Source organism: Pipistrellus kuhlii, unplaced genomic scaffold (genome assembly GCF_014108245.1).
Source record: "Pipistrellus kuhlii isolate mPipKuh1 unplaced genomic scaffold, mPipKuh1.p scaffold_m20_p_3, whole genome shotgun sequence".
NCBI lineage: Eukaryota > Metazoa > Chordata > Mammalia > Chiroptera > Vespertilionidae > Pipistrellus > Pipistrellus kuhlii.
In genome coordinates, this window is record NW_023425529.1 from 91302622 (window position 1) to 91328326 (window position 25705).

At 41.2% G+C, this 25705-nt stretch overlaps 1 protein-coding gene across 5 annotated transcripts in view; it reads right to left on the minus strand.

The window, feature by feature from the left end:
* MPHOSPH8 (M-phase phosphoprotein 8) overlaps nt 1-25705 on the minus strand; it is a 53601-nt gene that overhangs the window by 12697 nt on the left and 15199 nt on the right. For 3 of the 5 annotated variants that reach the window (XR_006742910.1, XM_045588504.1, XM_036455592.2), the window contains exons 3-8: nt 13504-14346; nt 12341-12434; nt 9541-9798; nt 4425-4550; nt 4259-4347; nt 490-630 (exon numbers count right to left, since the gene is read on the minus strand). Coding sequence is in view for 4 of the 5 variants with exons in the window: in XM_045588504.1 (XP_045444460.1) it covers nt 490-630; nt 4259-4347; nt 4425-4550; nt 9541-9798; nt 12341-12434; nt 13504-14346 (1551 nt within the window). In the remaining variant the exon portion in view is untranslated. The remainder of the gene's footprint in view (nt 1-489; nt 631-4258; nt 4348-4424; nt 4551-9540; nt 9799-12340; nt 12435-13503; nt 14347-25705) is intronic. The other 2 variants (XM_045588503.1, XM_045588505.1) reach the window with 2 other exon arrangements.

The window sequence follows — 25705 nt, forward strand, 5'->3', positions numbered from 1 at the left end:
ACAGATTGTATCCCAAGCAGTTAGGTGAAGTTTCCTGGTTCTTTACTACGCAGATGCAGGGTCGTGAGAGAACCAGAGGTGCTGGGTGGGTTCAGTCCTCTGCCCAGCCACACTCCGTTTGTCCAGTAAGTTCAATCTGAGGGTTAACACTGCTTTCTACATAAGACCCTCTGCATAGCAATCCTTTAGGTAGATAATATATTGGAACATTTTAATTTATTTTTAATTGGAAATGATTTTTTTAAAAGACCCAATTGATTGCAATTGAAACTGATTTTAATAACTTAGAGGTCCTGTTGAATATAAATCACTTCCAACTAGATAATTATTTTGAAAGTTCAACATTCATTCATAACAAGTCATAGATAAACTGAAATATAAAATTAAGTTTCCTGTATGACTTATATTTCACTACAGAAATAGATTTTGTCTTAGTTCAGGCGCATGAATTCCTGCAAGACTGAAATGGCTGCACTGTGAGTGACCGACCTTTTCAGCTGCATGAATGAGTGCGGTGGTCCCATTCCTCTGTCTGCTGTTCACTCTGGCTCCCTTTCTGATGAGGAGCCGCAACAGATCATCCTGACCTCCAGCTGCAGCCAGCATCACCAGTGTCATCCCACTTGAATCCTTCATTAGTTTGGTTTAAGGAAAAAACGTCAATGTTTAGTCAGAAAAATTTTATAACTAAGTTCTTTTCATCTAGATTGTTTCAAAGTGAAATTATTAAAGTACATTGATTTAAGCATCTATTTAATTTTTTTTCACTAAAATATTCTTATATAAAAAATAAACTAATATCCTTTGGAATTTTATATATATAAATGTTACCCTAATCAGAGTACACAGCATGTTCAAGGCCAATCTAAGCAAGGACATAGCAATCCTAGTATATTCACTGAGCAGGTGTACTTTTCTGTAGCCCAAATACTGATGTCACTATTTGGCAAGAAGTCTCTCTTGTCCAAGTTAGTATAAAGATGTATTACTGACCAGGTGGTAGGAGGCTGTTTTTATGTAGGGCTGGGCTGCTGTGTGTGCAATGGCTCCTATGTTTGCTGAGTCTGCTTTGTGCAGCTACTACTTAGTAAGCTGCTTTAAAGAACTGCTTTGTCTAATGGCTACTTAGCAGCAATGGCTACTTGGTCTGCTTCTCATGTCTGCTCTGTCTAATACTCGGCATCCATGAAGGTCCAGTTCCTGGTAGAGAAGAACCTGTGCTCCCACTGTTAGCGTAGTCAAGCAGGATCAAACAGTAAGTACTCTGACAGTTACCATAAAACTTTACGACTTCGATGCGTTAAGTTCTAAAGGCACATCAATACTTTGCACAAATCTTGAAGTTATCTAGATGGCAAAGGTATTTATCTCAAATTTCAGGTCTAAAAGTTTCCTTGTGTTCTAGGCAAAGCTCAAATACATAGATTATATTCTTTTAGTTGCTGCAAAGATGTAAGGCTAGAAATGACCACTGGTCACTTAAGTCCACTGTATTGAGGATACAATGAAATGAATGTTATCTGGATTAAAAAACCATTGCTAACTGCTGGGAAGTTAAGAGTTTGAATGCTCTTAGGATAAAAAAGATTCATAAGTAGGGAACAACATCATATGAAAAAAGTGAGTAAAACAATTGCTTTGAATAAGATAAATAACATAAAGTTGGTGAATAATAAAAAGGTAACTATTAGCTAAAATATTTCCAATTGCTAGTTAAAATGAACAGCAGAGCCAAAACCAGTTTGGCTCAGTGGATAGAGCATCGGCCTGCGGACTGAAGGGTCTCAGGTTTGATTCGGTCAAGGTCATGTACTTTGGTTACAGGCACATCCCCAGAAGGGGTTGTGCAGAAAGCAGCTGATTGATGTTTCTCTCTCTCTCCCTTCCTCTCTGTAAAAAATCAATAAAATATATTTAAAAAAATAATAAACAGCAGATGAGAAAACAAAACTATTAATTACCATCCAATACAACCAAATTCCAATAGTGTGAATTTGGTTATAATCTGAATGTTTTAGCAGAATTTGCCAGTATGAGTTATCTGAAGAAACACTAATGTAAGAAAAATTATTTCTAGCAATAACACTTTCTCTAGATTTGTAAAAATCTAACTTTATAAAGTATCCTGCATGCATCTCACAAAGACTGGGTGAGCTGAAGAATAGGGGCCACAGGGTGGTGGGAGGAGGAGGCAGCAAATAAATGGCTCTGAGGCAGGACCAAAGCCTGAATTTCAGGAGGGTTAGTGAGTGCTGTACTTTCATAGGCCTCACTTTTTTTTAATCCTCGCCCGAGGATATATTTAGGGACTGAGGGAGAAAGAGTGAGAGAGGGAGAGAGCAAGAGAACGCTTGGAGGGAGGGCTGAACCCACCACCTAAGTATGTTCACTCATCAGGAATTGAACACTCTACCTTTTGGTGTGACCAACTGAACCACCTGGCCAGGGCAACAAAGCTGCTTTTGAATGCTGGCGGTTCTATTCCTTTGACAACTGCTCACTTTTATAATATGTTTCTGTTATATGACAAAATTATCTAATTCCTAATGCAAAAAAGGTTCAATTTAGTACATATAACTGAAGACTTATCCACTTGTGTGCTTTTAAATTGGCGCTTAAAGAGTCCATCCTTTGCAAATCATCTATATTGTTCCTTAGGCATTTAATCTTTGCTCAAATTGTTGAAAAGTGGTAGAATGTTTTATGTGTGACTAATGCACATTTTACCTTGACAGATGCAACGCACATGTAGCTGTAATTTTCTGGAAAAGTAAATCTTTTAGGAATTTTCAAATCTTCAAAGAAAACATCTAATAAAACCCGACATGTATCTCCGATACTTAAGCAGCTTAAAAAAAAGGGCAGAGTATAGGAGGTAAACCACCAGCAAAACAGAAATCAAACCTGATGCCAAGATCTTAAGGAAAAGTGCTACTCAGACCAAAAACAGAACAGATTACTTCCATTACCACTGTTGTTCAGATATCACCAATCTCACCAGACCAAAGAAAAAATACTGAAAATAAGGAAAACAAAATAGATATTTTTAGCAAGTGGTCCAACTCTCAATCCAGAAAGTAACTTAAAAATTACCACAGTAAGAGAATTTTCTAAAGTGGCTGGAGATACAAACACAAACAGAAATCAATAGCTTTATCAGTTAGAAAACAAAATGTGAGAAAAAAGATCCCAATGATAATAGCAAGATAATTACAAAATTATAACATATTTAGAAATAGATCTATAATAAATGTATAACTATGAAGAGAAAAAAAAATTTTTGCTTAAGGAAATAAAATGAAGAGCTGAATATGTTCTTAATGGAAGACTGAAAATGTAATCATGTTAATTCTCAGCCAAAATAATCTGTATATTTCATGCAATTTTAATCAAAATAATTTTTTGAAGTTTACCCCAAATGATTAAATCCAAATCTCCACAACTACAACAAGAAAACGAAATATTTTCTAAGCAAGACAAAACACCCAAAAGCCATAAAGGAAAAAAGATCAACCAACGTGACTACATAAAATATAAACTCCTCTGCCCTAGCCAGATGGCTCAGTTGGTTGGACCTTTGTCCTGTACACCATAAGCTGGTGGGTTCAATTCCTGATCAGGGCACATACCCAGTATGCCAGTTCAATTCCCAGTCTGCTTGTGTGCTGGAGAAACAACTGACCAATGTTTCTCTCTGTCTCAAGTAAAGACATTCTCAGGTGAGAAGAAAAAAATAAACAGAAATCCTCCAAGCAAGAAAAGATTAAAAAAAAACAAACCAACAAACCTAAAAACCAGGGGGAAAAGGGGTTAATATGCTTCCATATTTTAAAAAGTAACAAAACATTCAATCTTCTCTCTTCTATTTTTTTCTTGGAGGCAACCAAATTTTTGGTGGCCTTGTTTCAACAAGGCTGAAAAAAATTTTTCATAAATCAGTATAAAACCCACAGCAACAATAGGAAGTCAGACAGTTGCTGTTAATAGACAGGTCACAATGAAACACAGTAACATGAAACACCCCTAATAGCACCAGAGATTAAACTATTGACAAAATCAGAAGGATCACAGCTAAACCAAATGGTTACTTTAGGGGTGGGAATACAGGGACTAAAATTTTCTACATTCTACAGTTTTTGAATTTTATAAAATGAAAATGCATCACTTTTCTAGCTAAAATAAAAAAGTAAAACAATTATTTTATAAGAGCTAATTTACATATTCCTTTCATGAGATTTTACAAAGATGTATTTATTACCTCTTGGTCCAGGTTATATTCTTCATTTGAATTAAGTGCAACCTTCACAGTAATATAATCCCCATTTTTTACAGCATCTCTCAATAAATCTAAAATGAAAGAAAAGATATTAGGATTCTGTATCTAGATTCATGAAAAGAATCCCCATAATTCCCAAACTACTCACTAGTTGGAACAGCATCTGTTACAGAAAAGTTCTCATCTTCCCCATCAAGATGCTTTTGAAAATCTTCTAGTTTCATCCATTCCAGCTGCAGGTCCATGCCCAGACTCAAAATCTGCTGTCTGCCATCTGGAACATAGAAGGACTTTAAGATATTTTTCTTTGGTACTGACTTAACCAAAACTTTATATACACCTTTAATATATGTCATTAGGTAACTGAGTCTTCAATGAAATTTCTGATTTTCTTTGGCAAGTAACATAAACTATCCATATTTAGAAGTTACAATGCTTCAAAAGCTTGAAGATAAATTGGTAAACTATCCTATGTAATAAAAGGGTAATACGCAAATTAACCCTAACAGAGGAATGATTGGAATGACCAGTTGCGATGATGCGCACTGACCACCAGGAGGCAGACCTTCAATGCAGGAGCTGCCCCCGGGAGGTCATTATGCTCCCACAGGGAGAGCTCTGCTCGGCCACAAGCCGGGCTAAAACGTTAGTGCAGCGGCAGCGGTGGTGGTGGTGGAGGCCTCTCCCTTCTCCTCCTCCTCCGCAGCGTAAGGATGTCCCCACGGGCTCCCTGGCTACCAAAGGACTGTCTGACTGCCAGTTTAGGCCCGTTCCCCTGGGGAGCAGGCCTAAGATGACAGGTGGACATCCCCAGTGAGGTCCCGGACTGGGAGAGGACGCAGGCCGGGCTGAGGGAACCCCTGAGTGCACGAGTTTCCGTGCTCCGGGACTCCAGTTAACTATAAAATAGTAAAATATTAATTTAAGTATAAGATTAAGTAGCTCAAGGAAGAGAAAAACTAGAGAGAGTCAGAAAGAGGAATTGCTAACATTCTTTCTTTGGCCATTCTTGTACATTGCTTTCAATCATTGGAAATGTGTAAATCACACCTGTGTGTAAATAAAAGTAAGTGCCCTTTGATCCTTCCAGATTCAGCTCACACTTTTCCTCCTGAAAGCTCTCTCTACTAAGTGTACTCCAAGCCCTACCACCACCATGAAGCAAATTGCTGGTCTCAGCTGTCTGGTCCCTGGATTCAACACTAGGATGCTCATCCTCTATTGACAGTGTGGTGAGTCTTAAGCATAACTCATTCGGGAGAAATTCAAAATGACTGAAGAGCACAAACAGTTAAAGGATTTTTACCTAAAACTAATTCCTCAAATGACACAGATGTTAGGCAGTTAACCTTGCCATAGAAATGGAATTTGTAAAAGCCACGCAAATACATTTTCCCCAAAGCTCTCAACTGGAACCAGCACTGAGCATGGAGACATGACAGCACAGCCTCCAGAGTGACATACCTGGGTCTGTACTCCAGCTCCCTGTTAGTTGTATGACTTTAAGTCACAGTACTCATTGTACCTCCCTTTCTGAATAGAAAAAGCAGCTAACACTCCATAAAGATTGTGTAATTATTTCTGTGAATTAATGCATTTAGACTGTATAATGACCGGTGAGGTCATCGACGAGGAAAGCAAGCCACCTCCTCCCACAACTGTGGGAAACTACAAACCACAGGGAGCACTGGGGAGGTCATACAAATGAGAGTCCTATTAACGGAGACAATGCCATCTAATCCACAGCACTGTTAACAGAACACAGAGCTCCAAATCAAGAGCTCTCTTCCCCATGAGTGCGTCTATCTGGTTTTTAGACCCGAAAGGACATGATTCTGAGGTGTCTGAACACACTCAGTTAAGTGCTGTTATCTCCTGCTATAGTTTTATACAGCAGCCTCAATAGAACACGGGGCGATTACCACTGATGCCCGATACATGGATGGTCTAGTTACAGCTGTTATTCACGACACTGTCCGTGTGGAAACAGAGGGTCTGCAGCAGCCACTGGGCTGAACTCAGTAGTTTGGCTGATGATTAGCCAGGAGCCCTGGCCATTAATACTTTGCACTAACAGAAGGGAAAATCTAAAGGGATTGACCCTGTGGCAAAAAGTGAGCTTTTGTGGGGTCAGGGCATGTAGAAATGCATTTGAGTCCACCTGCAAGAGCTTAAGGCTCCTTCCTTTCCCACATCCCAACACATGAGGCACTGACACCCCCTGGCAATCAGGAAAGGGAGGTCCTGACAGCTGACTCTTCAGTGGATGTAACAAAGGGGTACATCTGAGTGGCCACCACAGCACCTGGGTAGGATGGGAGTATCGCTCCAGAAACAGTGACAGTATTAAACAATTCACAGGGCAACTGCACAGGCGTTGGGGACCACACACTCACTGTAGCAGAGCCACCCTCCAAGTGGGGCAAACCGAAGCTATGCAAACCAGGCTGCCACTACTAGAGAATTAGAGAAGTTGAGAAGACAGTGAGGGGGTCACGTTTCAGAGATCATAATGTGCTAGATTGGGCAAAAGAACATGACATGATTGGAGGCCCATACCCCTTATGATCTACAGGCAACAGGGCAAGGAGAAAGGAATGAGTAGTAAAGCCTCAGATTACGTTACTAACAGGTAATCCACTTTGCCAAGGCGGGCTAAAGCAGTGGTTGGCCAACTCATTAGTCAACAGAGCTAAATATCAACAGTACAACGATTGAAATTTCTTTTGAGAGCCACATTTTTTAAACTTAAACTTCTTCTAATGTCACTTCTTCAAAATAGACTTGCCCAGGCCGTGGTATTCTGTGGAAGAGCCATATTCAAGGGGCCAAAGTGCCGCATGTGGCTTGAGAGCCAGTTTGCCGACCACAGGGGCTGAAGTACTATCCCAAGCTTTCATACAGTTGAACGATCAGCCAGTAGGGCCCATTGTCCATATGACAGACTAGGGACCCCTACTGAGGCACCTAATGCCATAAAGCAGCGGTGGAGAAAGCCTGCCCTGGCTGGAAAATCTTTTGGTCTGGCTCTGCCAAGGCATTAGGGGTGAGTTAATTAAATGCTAGCAGGCTAATTTTTTTAAGTTAATAATTTTATATGGCTGGCAAATGATGTTATAAATATCCCAATAGCCCTAGGCAGAAGGGACAGTCATTGCCCTGACTCACATTGTGGACCAAAGTGCGGTGCTGCTGAGAACACGAAGCCCCCTCACACCTGGGAAAGGCATCCATCATCTCTAGGCATTCACAGTGAGATGTCCCACCAGGATGAGGGTGACTTGGCATCCCAGGTGAGGGGAATCACACAATCTCCACCGGGACCCTCCAGTCCTGCAGCTGACCAGTGGAAAAGCACCTGGAATGAAACATGCACCACTGGGAGAGAAGAGCTGGGGGTCCTGGTCTGGCATGTTCTACTCCCAGCAGTCCATCTCCTCCCCCTGTGTGCCCCAGCAGACATGGATGTTATACATGTCCTGGTCAAATTCCTAAAGTTTCCACACACCCCCGCCCCCAAGGCCAGAATCGGTTTCCCATCGATGCCATAATTCAGCTGCCATCTCTGTTTCCTCCATTGTCCAGGAGGATGTCACAACACAAAAGAAAGACACTACACTAAATTCACCCAAGCCTTGAATGTTAGCCAACAAAACCCATCTTCAATGAATACTGAAATGTCCCTAAAAACAAAGCTATGGCCTTGGACACTATTACTGCTTCACAAGGAGGCAGACCTGTGCCACTGTCCAAAGAAAATATGTTCATACCATAAGTCTGTTAATGTTTCACACTGAGCACACGAGTGAATGCACTGAGTGACCTGACCCCTAGCCTAGCAGACTTAATACGTCAGTGGTTCTGATCTTAGGGCTTAGTGAAAAAATTATTACTTGTTTTGGGGATCATTATCTTAACCTGCTATCGCTTGCATATGCCTGTACTGTTGCTGTGATGTCTGTCTCCAATGCAACCAGACAGAAGCCAAACGAGCCACCTCCATGCTGTGAAAACCCATGCTGACCCCTCAGGGCACAGTGCGGAAGAGGAGCACGTGACATTTTAAGAGCCAGTAATAAGGGCAGAGTGTTGGAGGAGGTCATTCAGAGGACATGACTATCGATTGAACAGTGAGGTGGACATAGGCAAATGGCTCCCTCAGCCCTCCCCTCCCTGGAATGTATGTCCTCACCACCGTTCCCCACAGGAGGAGCCACTTCAGGGATGCAGCCTTGAGAGCAGAAGGTGTTGTGAGACCACCTGGACTGAACACATGACTGAACACCATTTACGCCTTTCTATAAAATGTAAGACTTGGCAGGCAGTTTGGAGATGTACTTGCCTCACAGTCCCCCAAGATGAGCCTCGTAAGTTAAGTTCCTTTGCTTATTTCACTTGCCAACTACCAATATGGGATGGCAGCCTTCCCGTCTCTCCCTACCCTCTGTGTAAGAGTGATTCAGATGTTACCTGGAGATGCCCAAGGGTGTGTGTTCACTGCCCAGCCTCCCGAACAGCAGAGCTGCTATTTGACATCTGGCCTCGGGGCAAGCCATCTCCTCCTCCCCCTTGTCTATTGGTCCTAGCAATGTCCCAATTTCCTACAAGCTAAGTGATGCATCTAAAAGCATGATTTACCGGATACCCAGGGCCTAATTGTTTTGTAGTAACAAGGCAACCCAGATTATCCACTCTGTCATATATTCTGTAACATTAATTCTCTTCAACCGTTTCATGATTCAAATAATAGTTTTATCAGATTCATTCTGTCCTAGTTATAAGTGTATATATATATATGCACTCTTTCTGTTACCCTCACAGCCGGTGTGCCCAATATTCCACACATTTACCTCCCTCCTCAGCCAATCCCAACATCCTCAGGAGGGCATTTACAAATATGCCATTTAGGATGTGCCATTTACTGCAAAGTTAAAAGGACAGAATACAAGTGAGTCTGCATTTGATAACTTTCTGAAAGAAACCCATTAGATATACAGTCAGGCTATTTCACAAGAGTGGTAAAACAGAACACCTGAAATTTGTACAATTTTAAAATGTGCTGGTCACATCACAGGGTCTTATAAGACATTTGTGTGGTCAACTTAAAAACCACAGAATGGCCTCAGTCTTCAATATAAAAAGCTGTTTATTCAGGAAATTGAAACAAAATTGTCTATGCCTTTATTTTCTGATGTGAGTTACAAGGGGTGAGTGAAGTCATACTGCCCTGAAAAATCATGCAAACGGACTGCAAACACACTCACCAGTATTCTCGTCGGCTGGGCACATACCGTCTAGAACATCCTGATCACCTTCTGCAGCTATATATGCCCAGGTGTCAGCCTCCTCTCTTGTATTTCTCCTTTCTTTAAGTACCTGATTGCTTTCCTTGGCTTTGTGATCTTCTGCAAAATTACAATCCAGTAGTGTTTCTTCTCTTTTCTGATTATTCTCAGGAAGATCATTTTTTCCTTCTGGAGTTAATTTAAATAAATCAAATGCATTTCTGATGTCCTTAAGTGCTTGGAAAAAAAAATAAAAATGGCAATGAATAGGAACCACAATTTCTTTTTTTTTTTTTTTTTTTTAAATATATTTTATTGATTTTGTACAGAGAGGAAGGGAGAGAGATAGAGAGTTAGAAACATCGATGAGAGAGAGTCATCGATCAGCTGCCTCTTGCACACCCCCCACTGGGGATACGCCCACAACCAAGGTACATGCCCTTGACCGGAATCGAACCCGGGACCCTTCAGTCCCCAAGCCGACGCTCTATCCATTGAGCCAAACCGGTCCCGGCAGGAACCACAATTTCTATTGCAATCAAAAGAAAATCTGTGTTTGTGTTAAAGAAACAGGTATTTTCTTAATTTTTACCAATATCTACCTTGATTCTAAAGCATCATTAGGTTTGTACTATCAAACCCATGAAGCTGTTTCAGTTGCTCTTTCTATTGGCTGCTCAATGCTTAGAAAAGGGTTTACATCCAAAGTGAATGGCTGTTTTCCACTGTTATGAACCATTCCCAGTTTTGACAAAACAGCTTCAAAATAACCTCAGTCATGCCACCAACTGTCCTGCTTAGACAACTGCCTAAAACTGTATCCTGAAGCTAACCTTATACACAATGACCTCTGGGGGGAGTGGGGAAATAGGAGGGTACCATGCCAGCACATTGACTGTGCACTTGGTAAAATTTAGCTGATGTATGTGACACTCCACACAACTTTAAAAATATATATTTTTATTAATTTCAGAGAGGAAAGGAGAGGTAGAGCGAGACAGAAATATCGATGATGAGAGTCATTGATCAGTGGCCTCCTGCATGCCCCACATTGGGGATCGAGCCCGCAACCCAGGCATGAGCCTTGACCAGGAATCAAACCCTGACATCCTGGTTTATAGGTTGATGCTCAACCACTGAGCCACACCAGCTGGTTCAACTTTTAACTAAAGATAAAAGTGAAAAGAAGACTGGCAAAGCACTAGATCTGACATAATAACTGAAAAAGGGGCAGATACATGGAACAGGCTGGGGCCACACCCAGCTATGGCGGTTTAAAATTGTCTCTCTTGCATCAATGTTTCCCTCTCTCCCTCCTTCCCTCCACCCCCCTTCATCCCTTCCCTCTGTTCCACCCTCTAAATATCCTCTGGTGAGGATTAACAGCAGCAGCAAAAGATAGAAAATATCCCTAACCTGGTGCAAGTTCAGGAAGCACTGAGTCCCAAACAAGATGATCCAAAGAGGCCCAAACCAAGACACATCATAATTAAAATGTTCAAGACAAAGAAAGTGTCTTAAAAGCAGCAAGAGAAAAACTTGGTTACCTACAAGAGAGCTCCCATAAGACCGTCAGTTGATTTCTCAACAGAAACTTCGCAGGTTAGAAAGGAGATTGAAAAAAAAATAATAATAAATAAATAAATGAAAAAGAAAGGAGATTGCAAGAAATATTCAAAGTGACAAATAGCAAGGACTTACAACTAAGATACCCAGTAAACCTACCCTGTTTCCCCCAAAATAAGACAGTGTCTTATATTAATTTTTGCTCCAAAAGATGCGCTAGGTCTTATTTTCAGGGGATGTCTTATTTTTCCTTGAAGAATATGGTACACATTTATTGTTAAATGAAAATAAAGGAAATTTATTACCTGTATACGGTACAGTAGTACGGTAGTTGTCAGCACAAACCAGACAAACTGTGAATCCTACAGTATCAAGAATTTACTCATTTATTCAATGACAATCATGTCATCATCTTCTGGAACATCATCCTAACAATCTAATTCCTGAATTTCCTGGTGAATTTCTTGTGACTCTATTTTCTTCAGAATCAGTGGACTAACTCTCTCATGTTTAGCCTACGGGGGGCTTTATTTTCAGGGGGATGCCTTATATTTCACTCAGAAGGAAACCTGTAAGTAGGTCTTATTTTCGGAGGATGTCTTATTTTTGGGGAAACACGGTACCAGTTAGAATTGAAGGACATATAAAGAGCTTTCCAGGCAAGAAAAAGTTAAAGGAGTTCACCACCAAACCAGTATTACATGAAACGTTAAAGGGTTTTCTTTAAGAAGAAAAATAATTTTAAAAATGAACAATAAAATGGCAATAAATATGTACCTATCAACAGTTGAATCCAAAAAAACAAAACAAGCAGAACAGAAACAAACTCATAGATACAGAGAACATTTTGAAGGTTGCCAAGATGGAAGAGGGGTTGAAGGAATGGGTGAAAAACATAAAGGGATTAAAAGTACAAACTAGTTTTTACAAAATAGTCTTGGGGATGGAAAGTACAGCATAAGGAATATAGTCAATAGCATTCTACTAACAATGTATGGTGTCAGATGGCTGAGATTTATTGGGATGATCACTTAGTAGTTATATAATATCTAATCAATGGGGTACACCTGAAACTAATATAATAACTGAAAAATTAAAAAATAATAAAATCTCCAATTCTGTGACATTGCAGATTAGAAGAAAAAGTATCCCACAGTAAATTTAATTCCTTGTATAAAAGATGAAAATGTTAAGTAGTAGTATTAACACTCACTGTTTAATCCCTTCGGCTCTTTGCGGCCTTCCTTGTCCAAATCATGTCTTTTTTGATATTTTTCTTTGGGTTCGTTTTTTTTGGTCTCTTTCTCCTGAAAGAGAAACATGTAAGACCCAGAATAGGAACATGTAAGAGCTCAGACCACTTGACAGTGCCATCGTACCGATCCTCATGATTCAAATCTTGTTCATATAAACTGCTTCCCCAAGCAAGATTATGTCTCAACAATAATTTACAAAACGTCAAATTTAAAACCCAACACCAATTTCCTCAAGTCTATCTTAAGAGGTTTTTTTTTTTTTTACTATAAAAAATAAAGAAAATTAAAAAAAAAAAAATGGTGCCCTACAATCCTACTAACCAAACATGATTTTTTATTTCTGCACATTCTTACTTTCTGAGCATTCTAATTTTGCAGATAACTTTGTTGTTAGAAATTAATTTTAAAAATTTACATTGCATAGATTTTTTTACATCACTATGTTCATGTACATGTATGGTTTTCTTCACCATAAAATTTTGTACTTTTGATCTAATGATTAATATTTCTGGATATAATAGTTCTCAAATTGGTACAACATTTTCTTAATCTTTTATTTCCTTTATAGCTAGAAAGACTGGTATTAATAGTAAAGATAACTACTATAAATATATTTGTCTGTATAACTCTTTCTCCCTTAAAAATAATTTCCTTAAGTCTATAAAACTGGGAATAATGAATGAAAAAAATTTGCCATTTTTATAGCCCTTGATATGTGAATGCCTTCATAATGTATAAAATAGTTTCATTTTGAAAACCCCTATGAAAATAACTTTTTAAATAAGGGGGCAAATTATTTAATATATTTTTGTAAGAAAGACTTTTGTTAGTGTACTCTGCACTATTATTTGAGTAAAAAGTGGTAGATTCTTAAAACGGGGGGAAAATATGAAGTAGGATCTGAAAAGCTAAAAGAGACAACTAATGAAGCTGTCAGCTTTACAATACAATAATGCTGCTAGGCACACCAATAGGAGAAAAATTGTTCCTATAGTTCCATTGCTTCATCATTTATGAAACTTCCTGGCCACTCAAAAGAGTGCTAGCTAGATGGGAATATTGCTTCTCCTATCAGATTTTAACACACAGTCCTTCAACCAAACAATCCCGGACTACTCACTTCTCCAGCAGAGTCAGTGGACCGAAGGCCCTTCTCTTCCCCGCCCACCCTGGAGCTCTTTTGTGTCTGGGCCAGTCCCGATGTCAGGTTATCGGACTCAGTAATACTTCTGCTTTTGTCTTGATTCCTCAGCTTTTTATGTGCATTTTTTCTGTCTAAAGAAAGGTTCTTGTTTTCTAGCTTTTTGCTCTCTTTAAGCTCCTCAGCCTTTCTGGGTTTCTTTTTGTTTCTCCTTCCTCTGACATCAGCATCTTCATCAGCACTGCCGGAGCTGTCCGGGTGTTTGTCTAGAATAGCATCTTGAGCTGCATCTAGCCCTGCTTTGTCTTTTCCACTTTTAATCTTTAGTTTCTCTTCTCTGTTGTCAGACTGTAAATCTTCACTGTCCCCCTCCTGAAAGGAGAGATCATTAAGTACATCTGATTCAGAGTCCAACTGAGATTCAACACATCTCTCTTTTCTTGTTTTTCTGTTTTCTTTGAAATCTTCTTTTATTTTAGTCTTTAAATCTCTTATTTCACCCTTTTTAACTTTCTTTAGTTCCTTAGTTTCTTTTATATCATCTTTTTTGAGCTTTTTGGATTCCTTTAATTCTTCTTTGGCTTCAAAAATTCTTTTCTTTGTCCTTAAATCAAAAAATGAAATTTCAGAGTTCTCCAAGTCTGGTTTGGATTTCTCTTTTAGTTTCCCAGGCTTTGCTTTTTTCTTCTTCAGATCATCTGGACTTTTCTCTTCTCTCTGCCTTAATTTTTTCTTTTTCTTTTTTGGAGAAGTATCTTCTTTTGTCTCACTTTGGTCGCTATCAGAGTTTGCCTCAAATATGTCATTATTTAAAGATAATCTCTATAAAACAGAAAATATTTAAATACTCATTAACATAGTAATTCAGAAGGTATTGGAAAGTAGTACTAGTTATATATGGTAGAAATGTCTTTTTTCTCCCCAGCAATTTCTCAACTCCTTAAAATTACTTATCTAAACAGAAGTTGTTTAATATTACTTATATCTCTGATTTAGCAAGTCAGACTTGGTAGTAATGATGAACTTCAATTTAAGAAAATAGATAAACACATACAGAGGAACAAAACTGTTAGCATTGCTGAAGATCTGAAGCTAAAGGTCAATCTTATGAACTAAGAGTTCAAGGTTTGATTCTCGGTCAGACACACGCCCAGGTTGAGAGCTCATCCCCAGTGTGGGGTGTGCAGGAGGCAGCTGATCAATAATTCTCACTTACCATTGATGTTTCTATCTCTCCCTCTCCCTTCCTCTCTGAAATCAATAAAGAAAAAATAATAAACAATAAAGCAACTTCAATGGTGATGATGATGGTAGGGAATGGGGTTGTACATGATTTGAACCTCAAAATACTCTAAAACATCAAGTAATTTGTACAAACTTTCTTAGTTGCCGAAAAAGTATTTACCAATCCAAACAAAATTTTGTTTTATTTTTTTAAGATTTTAGAATGGTCATAAACTTGTTGTTTAACTTCACTGTTGCATAAGGAATGAGCTAAGATACAGCATCCAAATCTCACCTCCACAACTGATTTGTTATATAAGTTGATCCTTGAACAACTCAGGAGTTGGGAGTGGGGCCACAGACTCCTGCAAATTAGAATATAACTTTGAACCCACCAAAACTTTACAGTCTTGCTTCAGTATCCAGGGTACCCATCTCCACAGATAAAAAGATCCATGGATGCTCGTCCATTATATAAAACTAGAGGCCCGGTGCATGAATATCCATGCACTGGGGGGAGGGGGTCCCCTCAGTCCAACCTGCCCACTCTCACAGTCTGGGAGCCCTTGGGGGCAGGAGGTGACCCAGCAATCAGGGGAAGGCAACATCTCCATCACACCTCTGCTGCTGCTACAGTCAGCAGCGCAAGCCTCGGGCGGCCCTGGTTATCTGAGCCTCAGGTAGCCCTGGGAAGCTGCCATCTGAGGCTTGCCTGTGCCTTGGGCCCGCCCTAGGTGGCTGGGGAGCTAAGGGCAGGTCCAGTGTGCCTGCTGCTCTCCCATCCCCCCACTGGCAGGGCTGAAAGGATAGTGTGCCACCATTTTGTGGCTGTGGGTGCCACCATCTTTGTGACAGCATGATGGCCAATTTGCATATTCCCTCTTTATTAGATAGGACTAGGGGCCAAGTGCAAGAATTTGTGCACCTTGAAAGGAACTGTGGGCTGCCAAGCTGTGGTGGGCACAGGGGCAGGTCTCAGCCCATCCTCTGTGCCCCCACCGGCTCCTCCTGCCATGGACCCCAGTCCCCTCTCTGCTGGCAGCCCTGCTCCCGTACCACCACTCCCACAAGCTGACAGCACCAGCCCCCCTTGCTCCTGCTGATGTGTGAAGCAATTGGGGCTGGTGCCAGCAGTGGGTGCAAGCAAAACCAGTGATGTCAGCAGGTACAAGCAGTGCCTGCTGCCCTGATTATCCCTCAGGAACAGGGGGAGGTGGAGAAGCCCTCAGGGGCAATCGGGGACAGCAGCTGCCGCTCGCAACCACTGTTGGTGACAAGTGATTGGGCCGTGGGACCCAGCATCAAGTCCCACCGGTGCCTTGGGACCCATCAATGCATCCCCTGGTGACCGGTCTTTGGTCATTACGGTGTTACGACCACTGATTTTTTTATTATATAGACTAGAGGCCTGGGACATAAAATTCATGAATGGGGGAAGGGTGTCCCTCAGCCCAACCTGCACCCTCTCCAATCTGGGACCTCTTGAGGGATGTCCGAATACCCAGTTAGGCCCAATCCCACTGGGCAGTTGGACATCCCTCTCACAATCCAGGACTGCTGGCTCCAAACTGCTCACCTGCCTCTGCCTGATTGCCCCTAACCACTTCTGCCTGCCTGCCTGATCACCCTCTAGCCACTCCTCTGCCAGCCTGATCGACACCTAACTGCTCCCTGGCTGGCCAGATTGTCCCTAACTGCTCTCCCTTGTCATCCAGGTCACCCCTAACTGCCCTCCTATCAGTCTGGTTGCCCCTAACTGTCCTCCCCTGTAGGCCTGGTTGTCCCCAACTGCCCTACCCTGCTGGTTAAGTCCCCCTGAACTGCCCTCCCCTATAGGCCTGGTCCCTCCCCCCAACTACCTCTCTTGGAGGCCTGGATCCCCCACAACTGTCCTCCCCTGCAGTCCTGTCCCTCCCCCCAACTGCCCTCCTGTGCAGGCTTGGCCCCCCTCCCCCCAACTGCTGTCCCCTGCAGGTCTGGTCCCCCCCAACTGCTCTCCCCTGCTACCCTGGTCTCCCCCAACTGCACTCCTCTGCTGGCCTGGTCACTCCTAACTCCCTTCCTTGCTTGCCTGATCGCCCAGAACTGCCTTCCCCTGCAGGCCTGGATCCCCCACAACTGCCCTCTCCTACAGGCCTGGTCCCCCCAACTGCTCTCCCCTTCAGGCCTGGTCTCCTAACTACCCTCCAATTCAGGCCTGGATCCCCCCCAACTGCCCTCCCTGGCTGGCCTGGTCTCCCCCAACTGCCCTCCCCTGCAGGCCATCTTGTGTCTTAGAGTGACAGTCAATTTGCATATTACTCTTTTATTAGATAGGATTTATTATCTTTATATTTTAAAAGTAAAAAGGTATTTTTAAAAAGGGTGAAAAAATGGGCATGATTATCACATAATTTATAATCAGCAATAAATTAGAAAACTGACATCACAATCCTTTTAAAAAAATTCTCACCTGAGGACATGCTGAGAGAGGAAGAGAGAGAGAAATATCAATGTGAAAGAGAAACGTCAACTGGATGCCTTTCATAGGTGCCCCAACCAGGGATCAAACCTGCAACCCAGACAGAACATGCCCTGATGGGGAATTAAACTAGCAACCTTTCTGTGCAGGGGACAACTGAGCCATTACATCTTGATGTAATTAATATACACCACACTGAATCTAATCAAGAGAAAACAAATCATCTTATCCCAATTTTAAAAAATACTGTTTATTTGTGATTTAACATTAATATTCATTTAATTCCAATTTAAATGACCTATCAAACAACTGGCCTCGATTAATAAAAAACTGTCCACAACATGAAAGACAAAAAGCTATGGATGTTTTCTACACTAGGACAGGAAACTAGAAAGACATGAAGCAAAATGACCTGCATAACAGGAAGCAATAAAGGACCTTCAACAAGGACAATGCAGAACACAGCAATGTGTCAGCTAGACATTAGACAACAGTGTTGCTGATGTAATGCTACTGATAGGTACAGTGAATTTTCCTGAGGATGTCTCTGTTGTTATGAGACACATGCTGAGGATTCAAGATATAGTTTGCAATGTGCTCTGAAGTTATCATGTCCTCATCCTACAACGTACTTGTTTTGTTTTGTTCTTTTAAAAGGATGTGTTTTTTATTTTATGTATTTTTTTTATTGATCTTAAAAAGGGAGGGGGGCGATAGAGGAATAAACAATCAACTAAGCCACCACAGCCAGGGCAACAAATACCATTTTCTGTAACATGTGTATTTTCTGGTAAACAGCATTAACAATGATTTCTGGATTATTTTAAGAAACCATTTCCAACTTTTTGTTATACTTACTAAGTCCTAAGTAGGCAGTGCTCTCAGAATTAATGAAAGTGACAAATCAAATGTTCTTATAGATGCTACTTTGTTAAAACCTCTCCTTAAGACAAAAACTTTGGTGATTGGGAAATACCACAACATTCACAGGCAGCATATATGCTACTTATATGAATGCACACAAAGAGATGAATGAAGGCTCTGGCCAGGTCGCGCACTTGTTTGGAGCATCGTCCTATACAACAAAAGGTTGTGGGTTTGAGTACAGGAGGCAACTGATCAATGTCTGTCTGCCTGTCTCTCTCTCAAAAGTCAATTAAAAAAACATTTTCTTGCATGAGGATTAATAAAATAAATAAATAAAAAGAGAAGATGAACAAAGCAATTTCCTTCTACTTTTTGTTGTTAAACCTCACCTAAGGATATTTTTTCTGCTGATTTTTTTAGAGCATAGAACAGAGGATGGGAAAGGGAGAAGGAGGGGGAAAGGGAGATGGGGAGATGGAGGGAGAGAGCAACATCAACTGGCAGCCTCCGGTAAGTGCCCTGACTGGGGAGGGGATTGAACCTGGAACCCAGGGATGTGCCATTGACAGGAATCAAACCTGCGAACCTTTGGTGCTTGGGCCAATTCTCCAACCACTGAGTAACACCAGCTACAGCTCTCCTGACTCCTTATTTCTCTATCTACAGTCAAAGAATCACGAGAGCTTATGAATAGCAAAACTAGCAGGTCAACAAATAGTTGCATTTTTGCCATATTCCTGTTTATTGACACCACTTCAATAATTAGACCAGAGAGTCATAGCAATATAAATATTGGAAATACACTGTAAACAACAATCCATGAGAAAGCTGGCCTGATACAGGAAATTGAGATTTCATGCTTATAAAGTTTCAAAATGTTAGTAGTGCCTAAAATTTTAAAATATTTATGAAATAGGAAGGATAACTCACAAAAAGATTCTTTAAAGTGAAGAAAGTAGCTTTCTAAAATTAGGACAAAAATTTTTAAGCTTAAGAATATGCCTTATACATCAAACTAAAAAGTTTTTGCACAGCAAAGGAAACCCATTAACAAAACGAAAAAACCACTGAATGGGAGAACATTACTTTCGGACACATCAGATAAGGGACTAATTTTCAAAATTTATAAGAATGTATAAAATCCGACACCAAAAAAAACCCATAATCCAATTTAAAAAAAGGTTAAAGGATCTGAATAGACACTTCTTTAAATAGGACATCCAGATGGCTTATAGACATATGAAAAGATGCTTAATGTCACTAATTATCAGAGAAATGCAAATTAAAACCACAATTAGCCAAGGTGGTGTGGCTCAGTGGTTGAGCAATGACCTATGAACCATAGTTAGATCCCTGGTCAGGGCACAAGCTCGAGTTGTGGACTTGATCCCCAGTGGGGGAGTGCAGGAGGCAGCTGATCAATTATTCTCTCATCATTGATGTTTCTAGCTCTCTCTCCATCTCCCTTCTTCTCTGGAGTCAATTACACACACACACACACACACACACACACACACACACATTTTAAACATACTGGGGGGATATCACCTCACAACTGTTAAAATAGCTATCATAAATAAATCAACAAACAAGTGTTGGCAAGAATGTGGATAAAAGTGCACTGTTGAAGTGAATGCAAACTGGTAGAGCCAATGTGGAGAACAGTATGGAGTGTCTTCTCAAAACATTAAAAATGGAACTGCTGTAAGACCCAGCAATTACACTTCTGGAAATTTATAAAAAACAACAAACACCTGGTACACTAATAAAAAAGAATATGTGTGTCCCTACGTTTATTGCCAGTCTTATTTACAATAGCCAAGATTTGGAAGCAGCCCAAGTGTCTATCAATAGATCAGTGGATAAAAAAAGCTGTGACACGTTTACATAATGGACTACTACTCAGCTGTAAAAAAGAAGGAAATCTTGCCTGGCCAGGTGTGGCTCAATGCTTGAGCCTATGAACTAGGAGGTCAGTTAGATTCCTGGTCAGGGCCCATGCCTAGGCTGATGGCTCAATCTCCAGTGGGAGCTGTGCAGGAGGCAGCTGATCAATAATTCTCTCTCATCATTGATGTTTCCACCCCCCCCCTTCCTCTCTGAAATCAATAACAATATATCATAAAAAAGAAAATGCAACTTTTAAAACAAAACAAAAAAGTCTTAGCCGGTTTTGCTCAGTGGATAGAGTATCAGCCTGAGGACTGAAAGGTCCCGAGTTTGATTCCGATTAAGGGCACATGCCTTGGTTACAAACCTGATCTCGGTCCTGGTTGGGTGTGTGTAGGAGGCAACCAACTGATATGTCACTCTCACATCAAAGTTTCTCTCTGTCTCTGTTTCTCTCCCTCCATTGCACTCTCTCTAAAAAAATCAATGGAAAAATATCCTCAGGTGAGAATTGACAACAAAAAAGAAGTAAAAAATTTTAAAAATATGCTTTTATTGACTTTTACAGAGAGAAGAGTGAGGGAGAGAGGTAGAAACACTGATGAGAGAGAAACATTATACCCTGTTTCCCCGAAAATAAGACAGTGTCTTATATTAATTTTTGCTCCCAAAGATACGCTAGGTCTTATTTTCAGGGGATGTCTTATTTTTCCATAAAGAAGAATATGGTACACATTTATTATTAAATGAAAATAAAGGAAATTTATTACCTGTATATGGTACAGTAGTACAGTAGTTGTCAACACAAACCAGACAAACTGTGAATCCTACAGTATCAAGAATTTACTCATTTATTCAATGACAATCATGTCATCATCTTCTGGAACATCATCCTAACAGTCCAATTCCTGAATTTCCTGGTGAATTTCTTGTGACTCCATTTCTTTCAGAATCAGTGGACCAAATCTCTCATGTTTAGCCTAAGGAGGCCTTATTTTCGGGGGGATGCCTTATATTTCACTCAGAAGGAAACCTGTAAGTAGGTCTTATTTTCAGAGGATGTCTTATTTTCGGGGAAACACAGTAGACCAGCTGCCTCCTGAGTGGCCCTGATGGGGAATCAAACCACTGTTTGGTTAACAGGTGGAAGCACAATCACTGAGTCCATACTCATAGGGCAAAAAAAGAAGGAAATCTTACTCTTTGTGACAGCATGAATGGACCTGGTGAGCATTATGCTAAGTGAAATAAGCCAGTGTGAAAAAGACAAGTACTATATGATTTCACTCTTATGTGAAATCTAATGAATAACAGATTAACAAGCAAAATAGAGTTACAGACTCACAGGTAGAGAACAGGCTGACTGCTCAGTATGTATGTGGGGTGAGAAGGGGGCTGGGTGAGAAGGAGGTGGTGAAAGGATTGAGCCAAAAAGAGAAAAAACTCATGGACATGGACAACAAGTGGTAATTGCTGTGGGGAGGGGAGGTGGAGGAGGGAATAGGAGGAATAAATGGTGTTGGATGGAAACTTGATTTGGGGTGGTGAATACATAATACAGTGTACAAGTGATGTGTTGTAGAATTGTGCACCTGAAACCCATATGATTTTATTAAACAATGTCACCCCAAGCCTACCTAAGAGTAATATGCAAATTAACCATCACTTTGCTCCACAAGACACGTCCACCAGCCAATCAGAGCGAGTATGCAAATAAACCCAACCAAGATTGCTACAACCACAGAGAGCAGGAGGGAGGTTTCCCTGGCAACGGAGGAAGCCAAGCTTTCCACCTGCCCTGTCTAAGCCTCCACTCAAGGCTACAAAGTTTCAATTATAGAAGGTAAATAAATCCAAACAGAAACAGCTGCCATCACTGAGTGAGCAGAAGGCTTGGCTCCGCTCCAGGCTACAAAGTTCCAATTCTGGAAAGTAAATATATCCCAGATACCAGGGCCTCCACTTGGGTTGATTGGGGGGGGGGGGGGGGTAAGAGGGTGGCCAGCCTGCAAACCACCACAGGCCCCTCGCTCAGGCTGCCCCACACCCCAAGGGAACCCCCACCCTGATCCGGGACACCCTTCAGGGCAAACCAGCTGGCCCCCCCACCTGTGCATCAGGCCTCTATCCTATCTAATAAAAGAGTAATATGCAGCCAGGACTGGTTTAGCTCAGTGGATAGAGCATCGGCTTGGGGACTGAAGGGACCCGGGTTCGATTCCGGTCAAGGGCATGTACCCTGGTTGCGGGCATATCCCCAGTAGGGGGTGTGCAAGAGGCAACTGATCGATGACTCTCTCATCGATGTTTTTAACTCTCTATCTCTCTCCCTTCCTCTCTGTACAAAATCAATAAAATATATTAAAAAAAAAGAAAAAAAGAGTAATATGCAGATTGACCATCACTCCAACACACAATATGGCTGCCCCCATGTGGTCAAAGATCCTGCCCCCATGTGGACACAAGATGGCCAGCAGGGGAGGGCAGTTGGGAGGGACCAGGCCTGCAAGGGAGGGCAGTTGAAGGTGATCAACCCTGCAGGGGAGGGAAGTGAGGGGTGACCAGGCTGGCAGAGGAGGGGAGTTGGGGGCAAACGGGCTGGCAGGGGAGCAGTTAGGCATCAATCAGGCTGGCATGGGAGTGGTTAGGGGCGAGCAGTTGGGATCCAGCAGTCCTGGATTATGAGAAGGATGTCTGACTGCCCGTTTAGGCCCGATCCCACTGGGACCAGGCCTAAACAGGGAGTTGGACATCCCTGAAGGGGTTCCAGATTGGAAAGGGTGCAGGCTGGGCTGAGGGACACCCTCTCCCGTCTCTAGTAAACTCAATATAGATGGAGGGGGAGTATGCCTCAAATACTGTACCAGTCATCATCAATCATTTTAAATCAAGAGAGTTGATGTTGGGTTACACTGAAAGTTTAGTAAAGTGAAATAAAGGGATAAGAAAGCCAACATTGTGCAATATAAGATTTCATGGGAGAAATGTGAGCAAACATCTTACTAATAAAGCAGGAAAGTGAGAAATTGAGAAATATACATTAGGGTGATTTAAATCACAATATCTAAATTTTGGGAGTAATATGAACCAAATCACTTATTAGAACATGTGCATCCCCCTAGCCGGTTTGGCTCAGGGGATAGAACCTCTGCCTGAGGACTGAAGGGCCCAAGTTTGATTCCGGCCAAGGGCACATGCCTGGGTTGCAGGCTCGATCTCCAGTGCAGGGTGTGCAGGAGGCAGCTGATTAATGATTCTCATCATTGATGTTTCTATCTTTCTCTTCCTCTCTGAAATAAATAATATATATATTTAAAAATATGCATTTGTGTGAATATTTAGGGAAAGAATTAGGGATGGAGGGAGTAGGCACCCATTCTAAAAAAATGAAATATATTTCTAGAGCAAAAAAATTGGGCAGAAAAAAGTTTCTCCCTTAACCTGAACTCATTTTGGAAAAAGTTTCATTTATTTAAAAAATTTAAAGTACTAAGCAGAATTTAAAAACCATATTTATTAAAGGCCTTGCCACAGTAGCATAAATTTAAAACACTGATATTCCACTTCTCTAAGTAGATTTCAAGATATTGCCCAAACCAAAAGGCAACCTACAGTGGTTGAGAGTGCAGTAGCCTGGCTGCCATTACTAATGAATGAGTTTGGGCTAGTTGCCTTATCAAAGCATCAGGTTCTCATCTTAATTCATATAAAGTTCTGATCCAGTGTTCAGTAAGTAAAAGCTGCCTATGTTGTTGCTGTTATTATTATTAACAACAGTACACATAGTCAAAACTGAGCCTTTGGACACAGAGAATAGGGGGTGAGGGCATGCGGGGGGGCTGGGAAAGTAATGGAGGGATGAGGATAAATATGTAATACCTTAATCAATAAAGAAATTAAAATGCAAAAAACATACATACACACACACACACACACACACACACACACACAAACAAACCTGGGTCCTAATATTGCTTTGGTAATTTAAAAAAATACTAAATATTTTTAAAAATGCGGCTGAAAATTCAAATTTTAGGGAGAGAAGGGATCAATATTCAGTCCTTACATAAAGACCTCAATAAATAAGAATCCATTTCTTGTGAAAATTTTCACTACACAGTTCTAAGTTCAAGAACCTTTGCCAGTATTAAAAAAAAAAAAAAAAAAAAAAAAATTATTCTTGATGAAAAAGAAAACTCAAAAGCAAGTGAGTTAGAATTTAATATATAAATAGAAGCTATAAATGAAATTTATATCATAAAGAGAAACGGGAAATTCTTCCAAGACTCATAAATAAAGCCAATTCAATTATTTGTGAAATAAGAGAATCAAGGATAAAACAGTGTACAGAAACCAGTTTGGCTCAATGGATAGTGTCGGCCTGTGGACTGAAGGGTCCCAGGTTTGCTACCTTGGATGCGAGCACATCCCCAATGAGGGGTGTGCAAGAGGCAGTGATCGATGTTTCTAACTCTCTATCCCTCTCTCCCTCTCTCTTCCTCTCTGTGAAAAAAAAAAAAGAAAAAAGAATCAATACTAATAATAATAATAATAAAAGGATAAAAAGTAGACACATCATTAAACCAAATTTATGTGTTAGGGGTTTTTTCGTGATTTTTTTTTTTTTAAAATCCTCACCAGAGGATATTTTTATTGATTTTTTTTTTTTAGAGTGGAAGAAAGAGGGGAAGACAGAAACATTGATGTGAAGTAAAACACATCGACTGGTTGCCTCCTGCACATGCCTTGGTCAGGGCCTGGGCCAGGGAGTAGCCTGTAACCGAGGTACATACCCTTGATGGGAATCAAACCCAGGGCCCTTCAGTCTGCAGGCCAATGCTCTATCCATTGAACCAAACCGGCCTGGGCTGTGTGTTAGTTTTAACATTATTCCTCTGTAGCCCACAATAAAACATTTTTCCAAATTGCTGATGAAAAAATTTAACTTCATTGAGTTCCTTCCATCTTTTTATTCTTCCTTACCACCAGGAGGAGCTACAAAAAGCAATAAAGTAACTAAAATTGAAGTGGGAACAGAAGCGAAAAACAAAGGATCTGGATAACCAGACCTGTGAATAATCTGAAATGGATTAAAATTATAGTTTTATAAAAAGATTTAAAAATTGTGCTATTTTAATTAGCAGTAAAATCAGATGTAATATGCAAATTGACCGTCACACCCTCGACCAAGATGGCCACCCCATGTGGTCACAAGATGGCCACCACAAGATGGCTGGCAGGGGAGGGCAGTTGTGGGTGACCAGGCTGGCAGGGGAGGGCAGTTAGAGGCAAGTGGGCCAGCAGGGTAGGACAGTTAGAGGTGACCTGGCTGGCAAGGGAGGGCAGTTAGGAGTGACTGGGCCAGCAGGGGAAGGCAGTTAGGGGCAATTGTGCCAGCAGGAAAGCAGTTAGGCATTGATAAGGCTGGCAGGGGAGTTGTTAAGGGCAGTCAGGCAGGCAAGTGGTTGGGAGCCAGCAGTCCAGAATTGTGAGAGGGATATCCGGTTTAGGCCAAATCCCAGGGACATCCCCCGAGGGGTCCCAGATTGGAGAGGGGTACAGGCTGGGTTGAAGGACACCGTCCCCTGTGCACAAATTTTGTGCACCTGGCCTCTAGTATGTTAATAATGCGTATTAGCTTATTAGCTCTGGCCAGGTGGTTCAGTTGGTTGGAGTGTCATCCTGTGCACCACAAGGCTGTGGGCTCCATTCCCAGTCAGGGGTGAATATGGGAGGCAA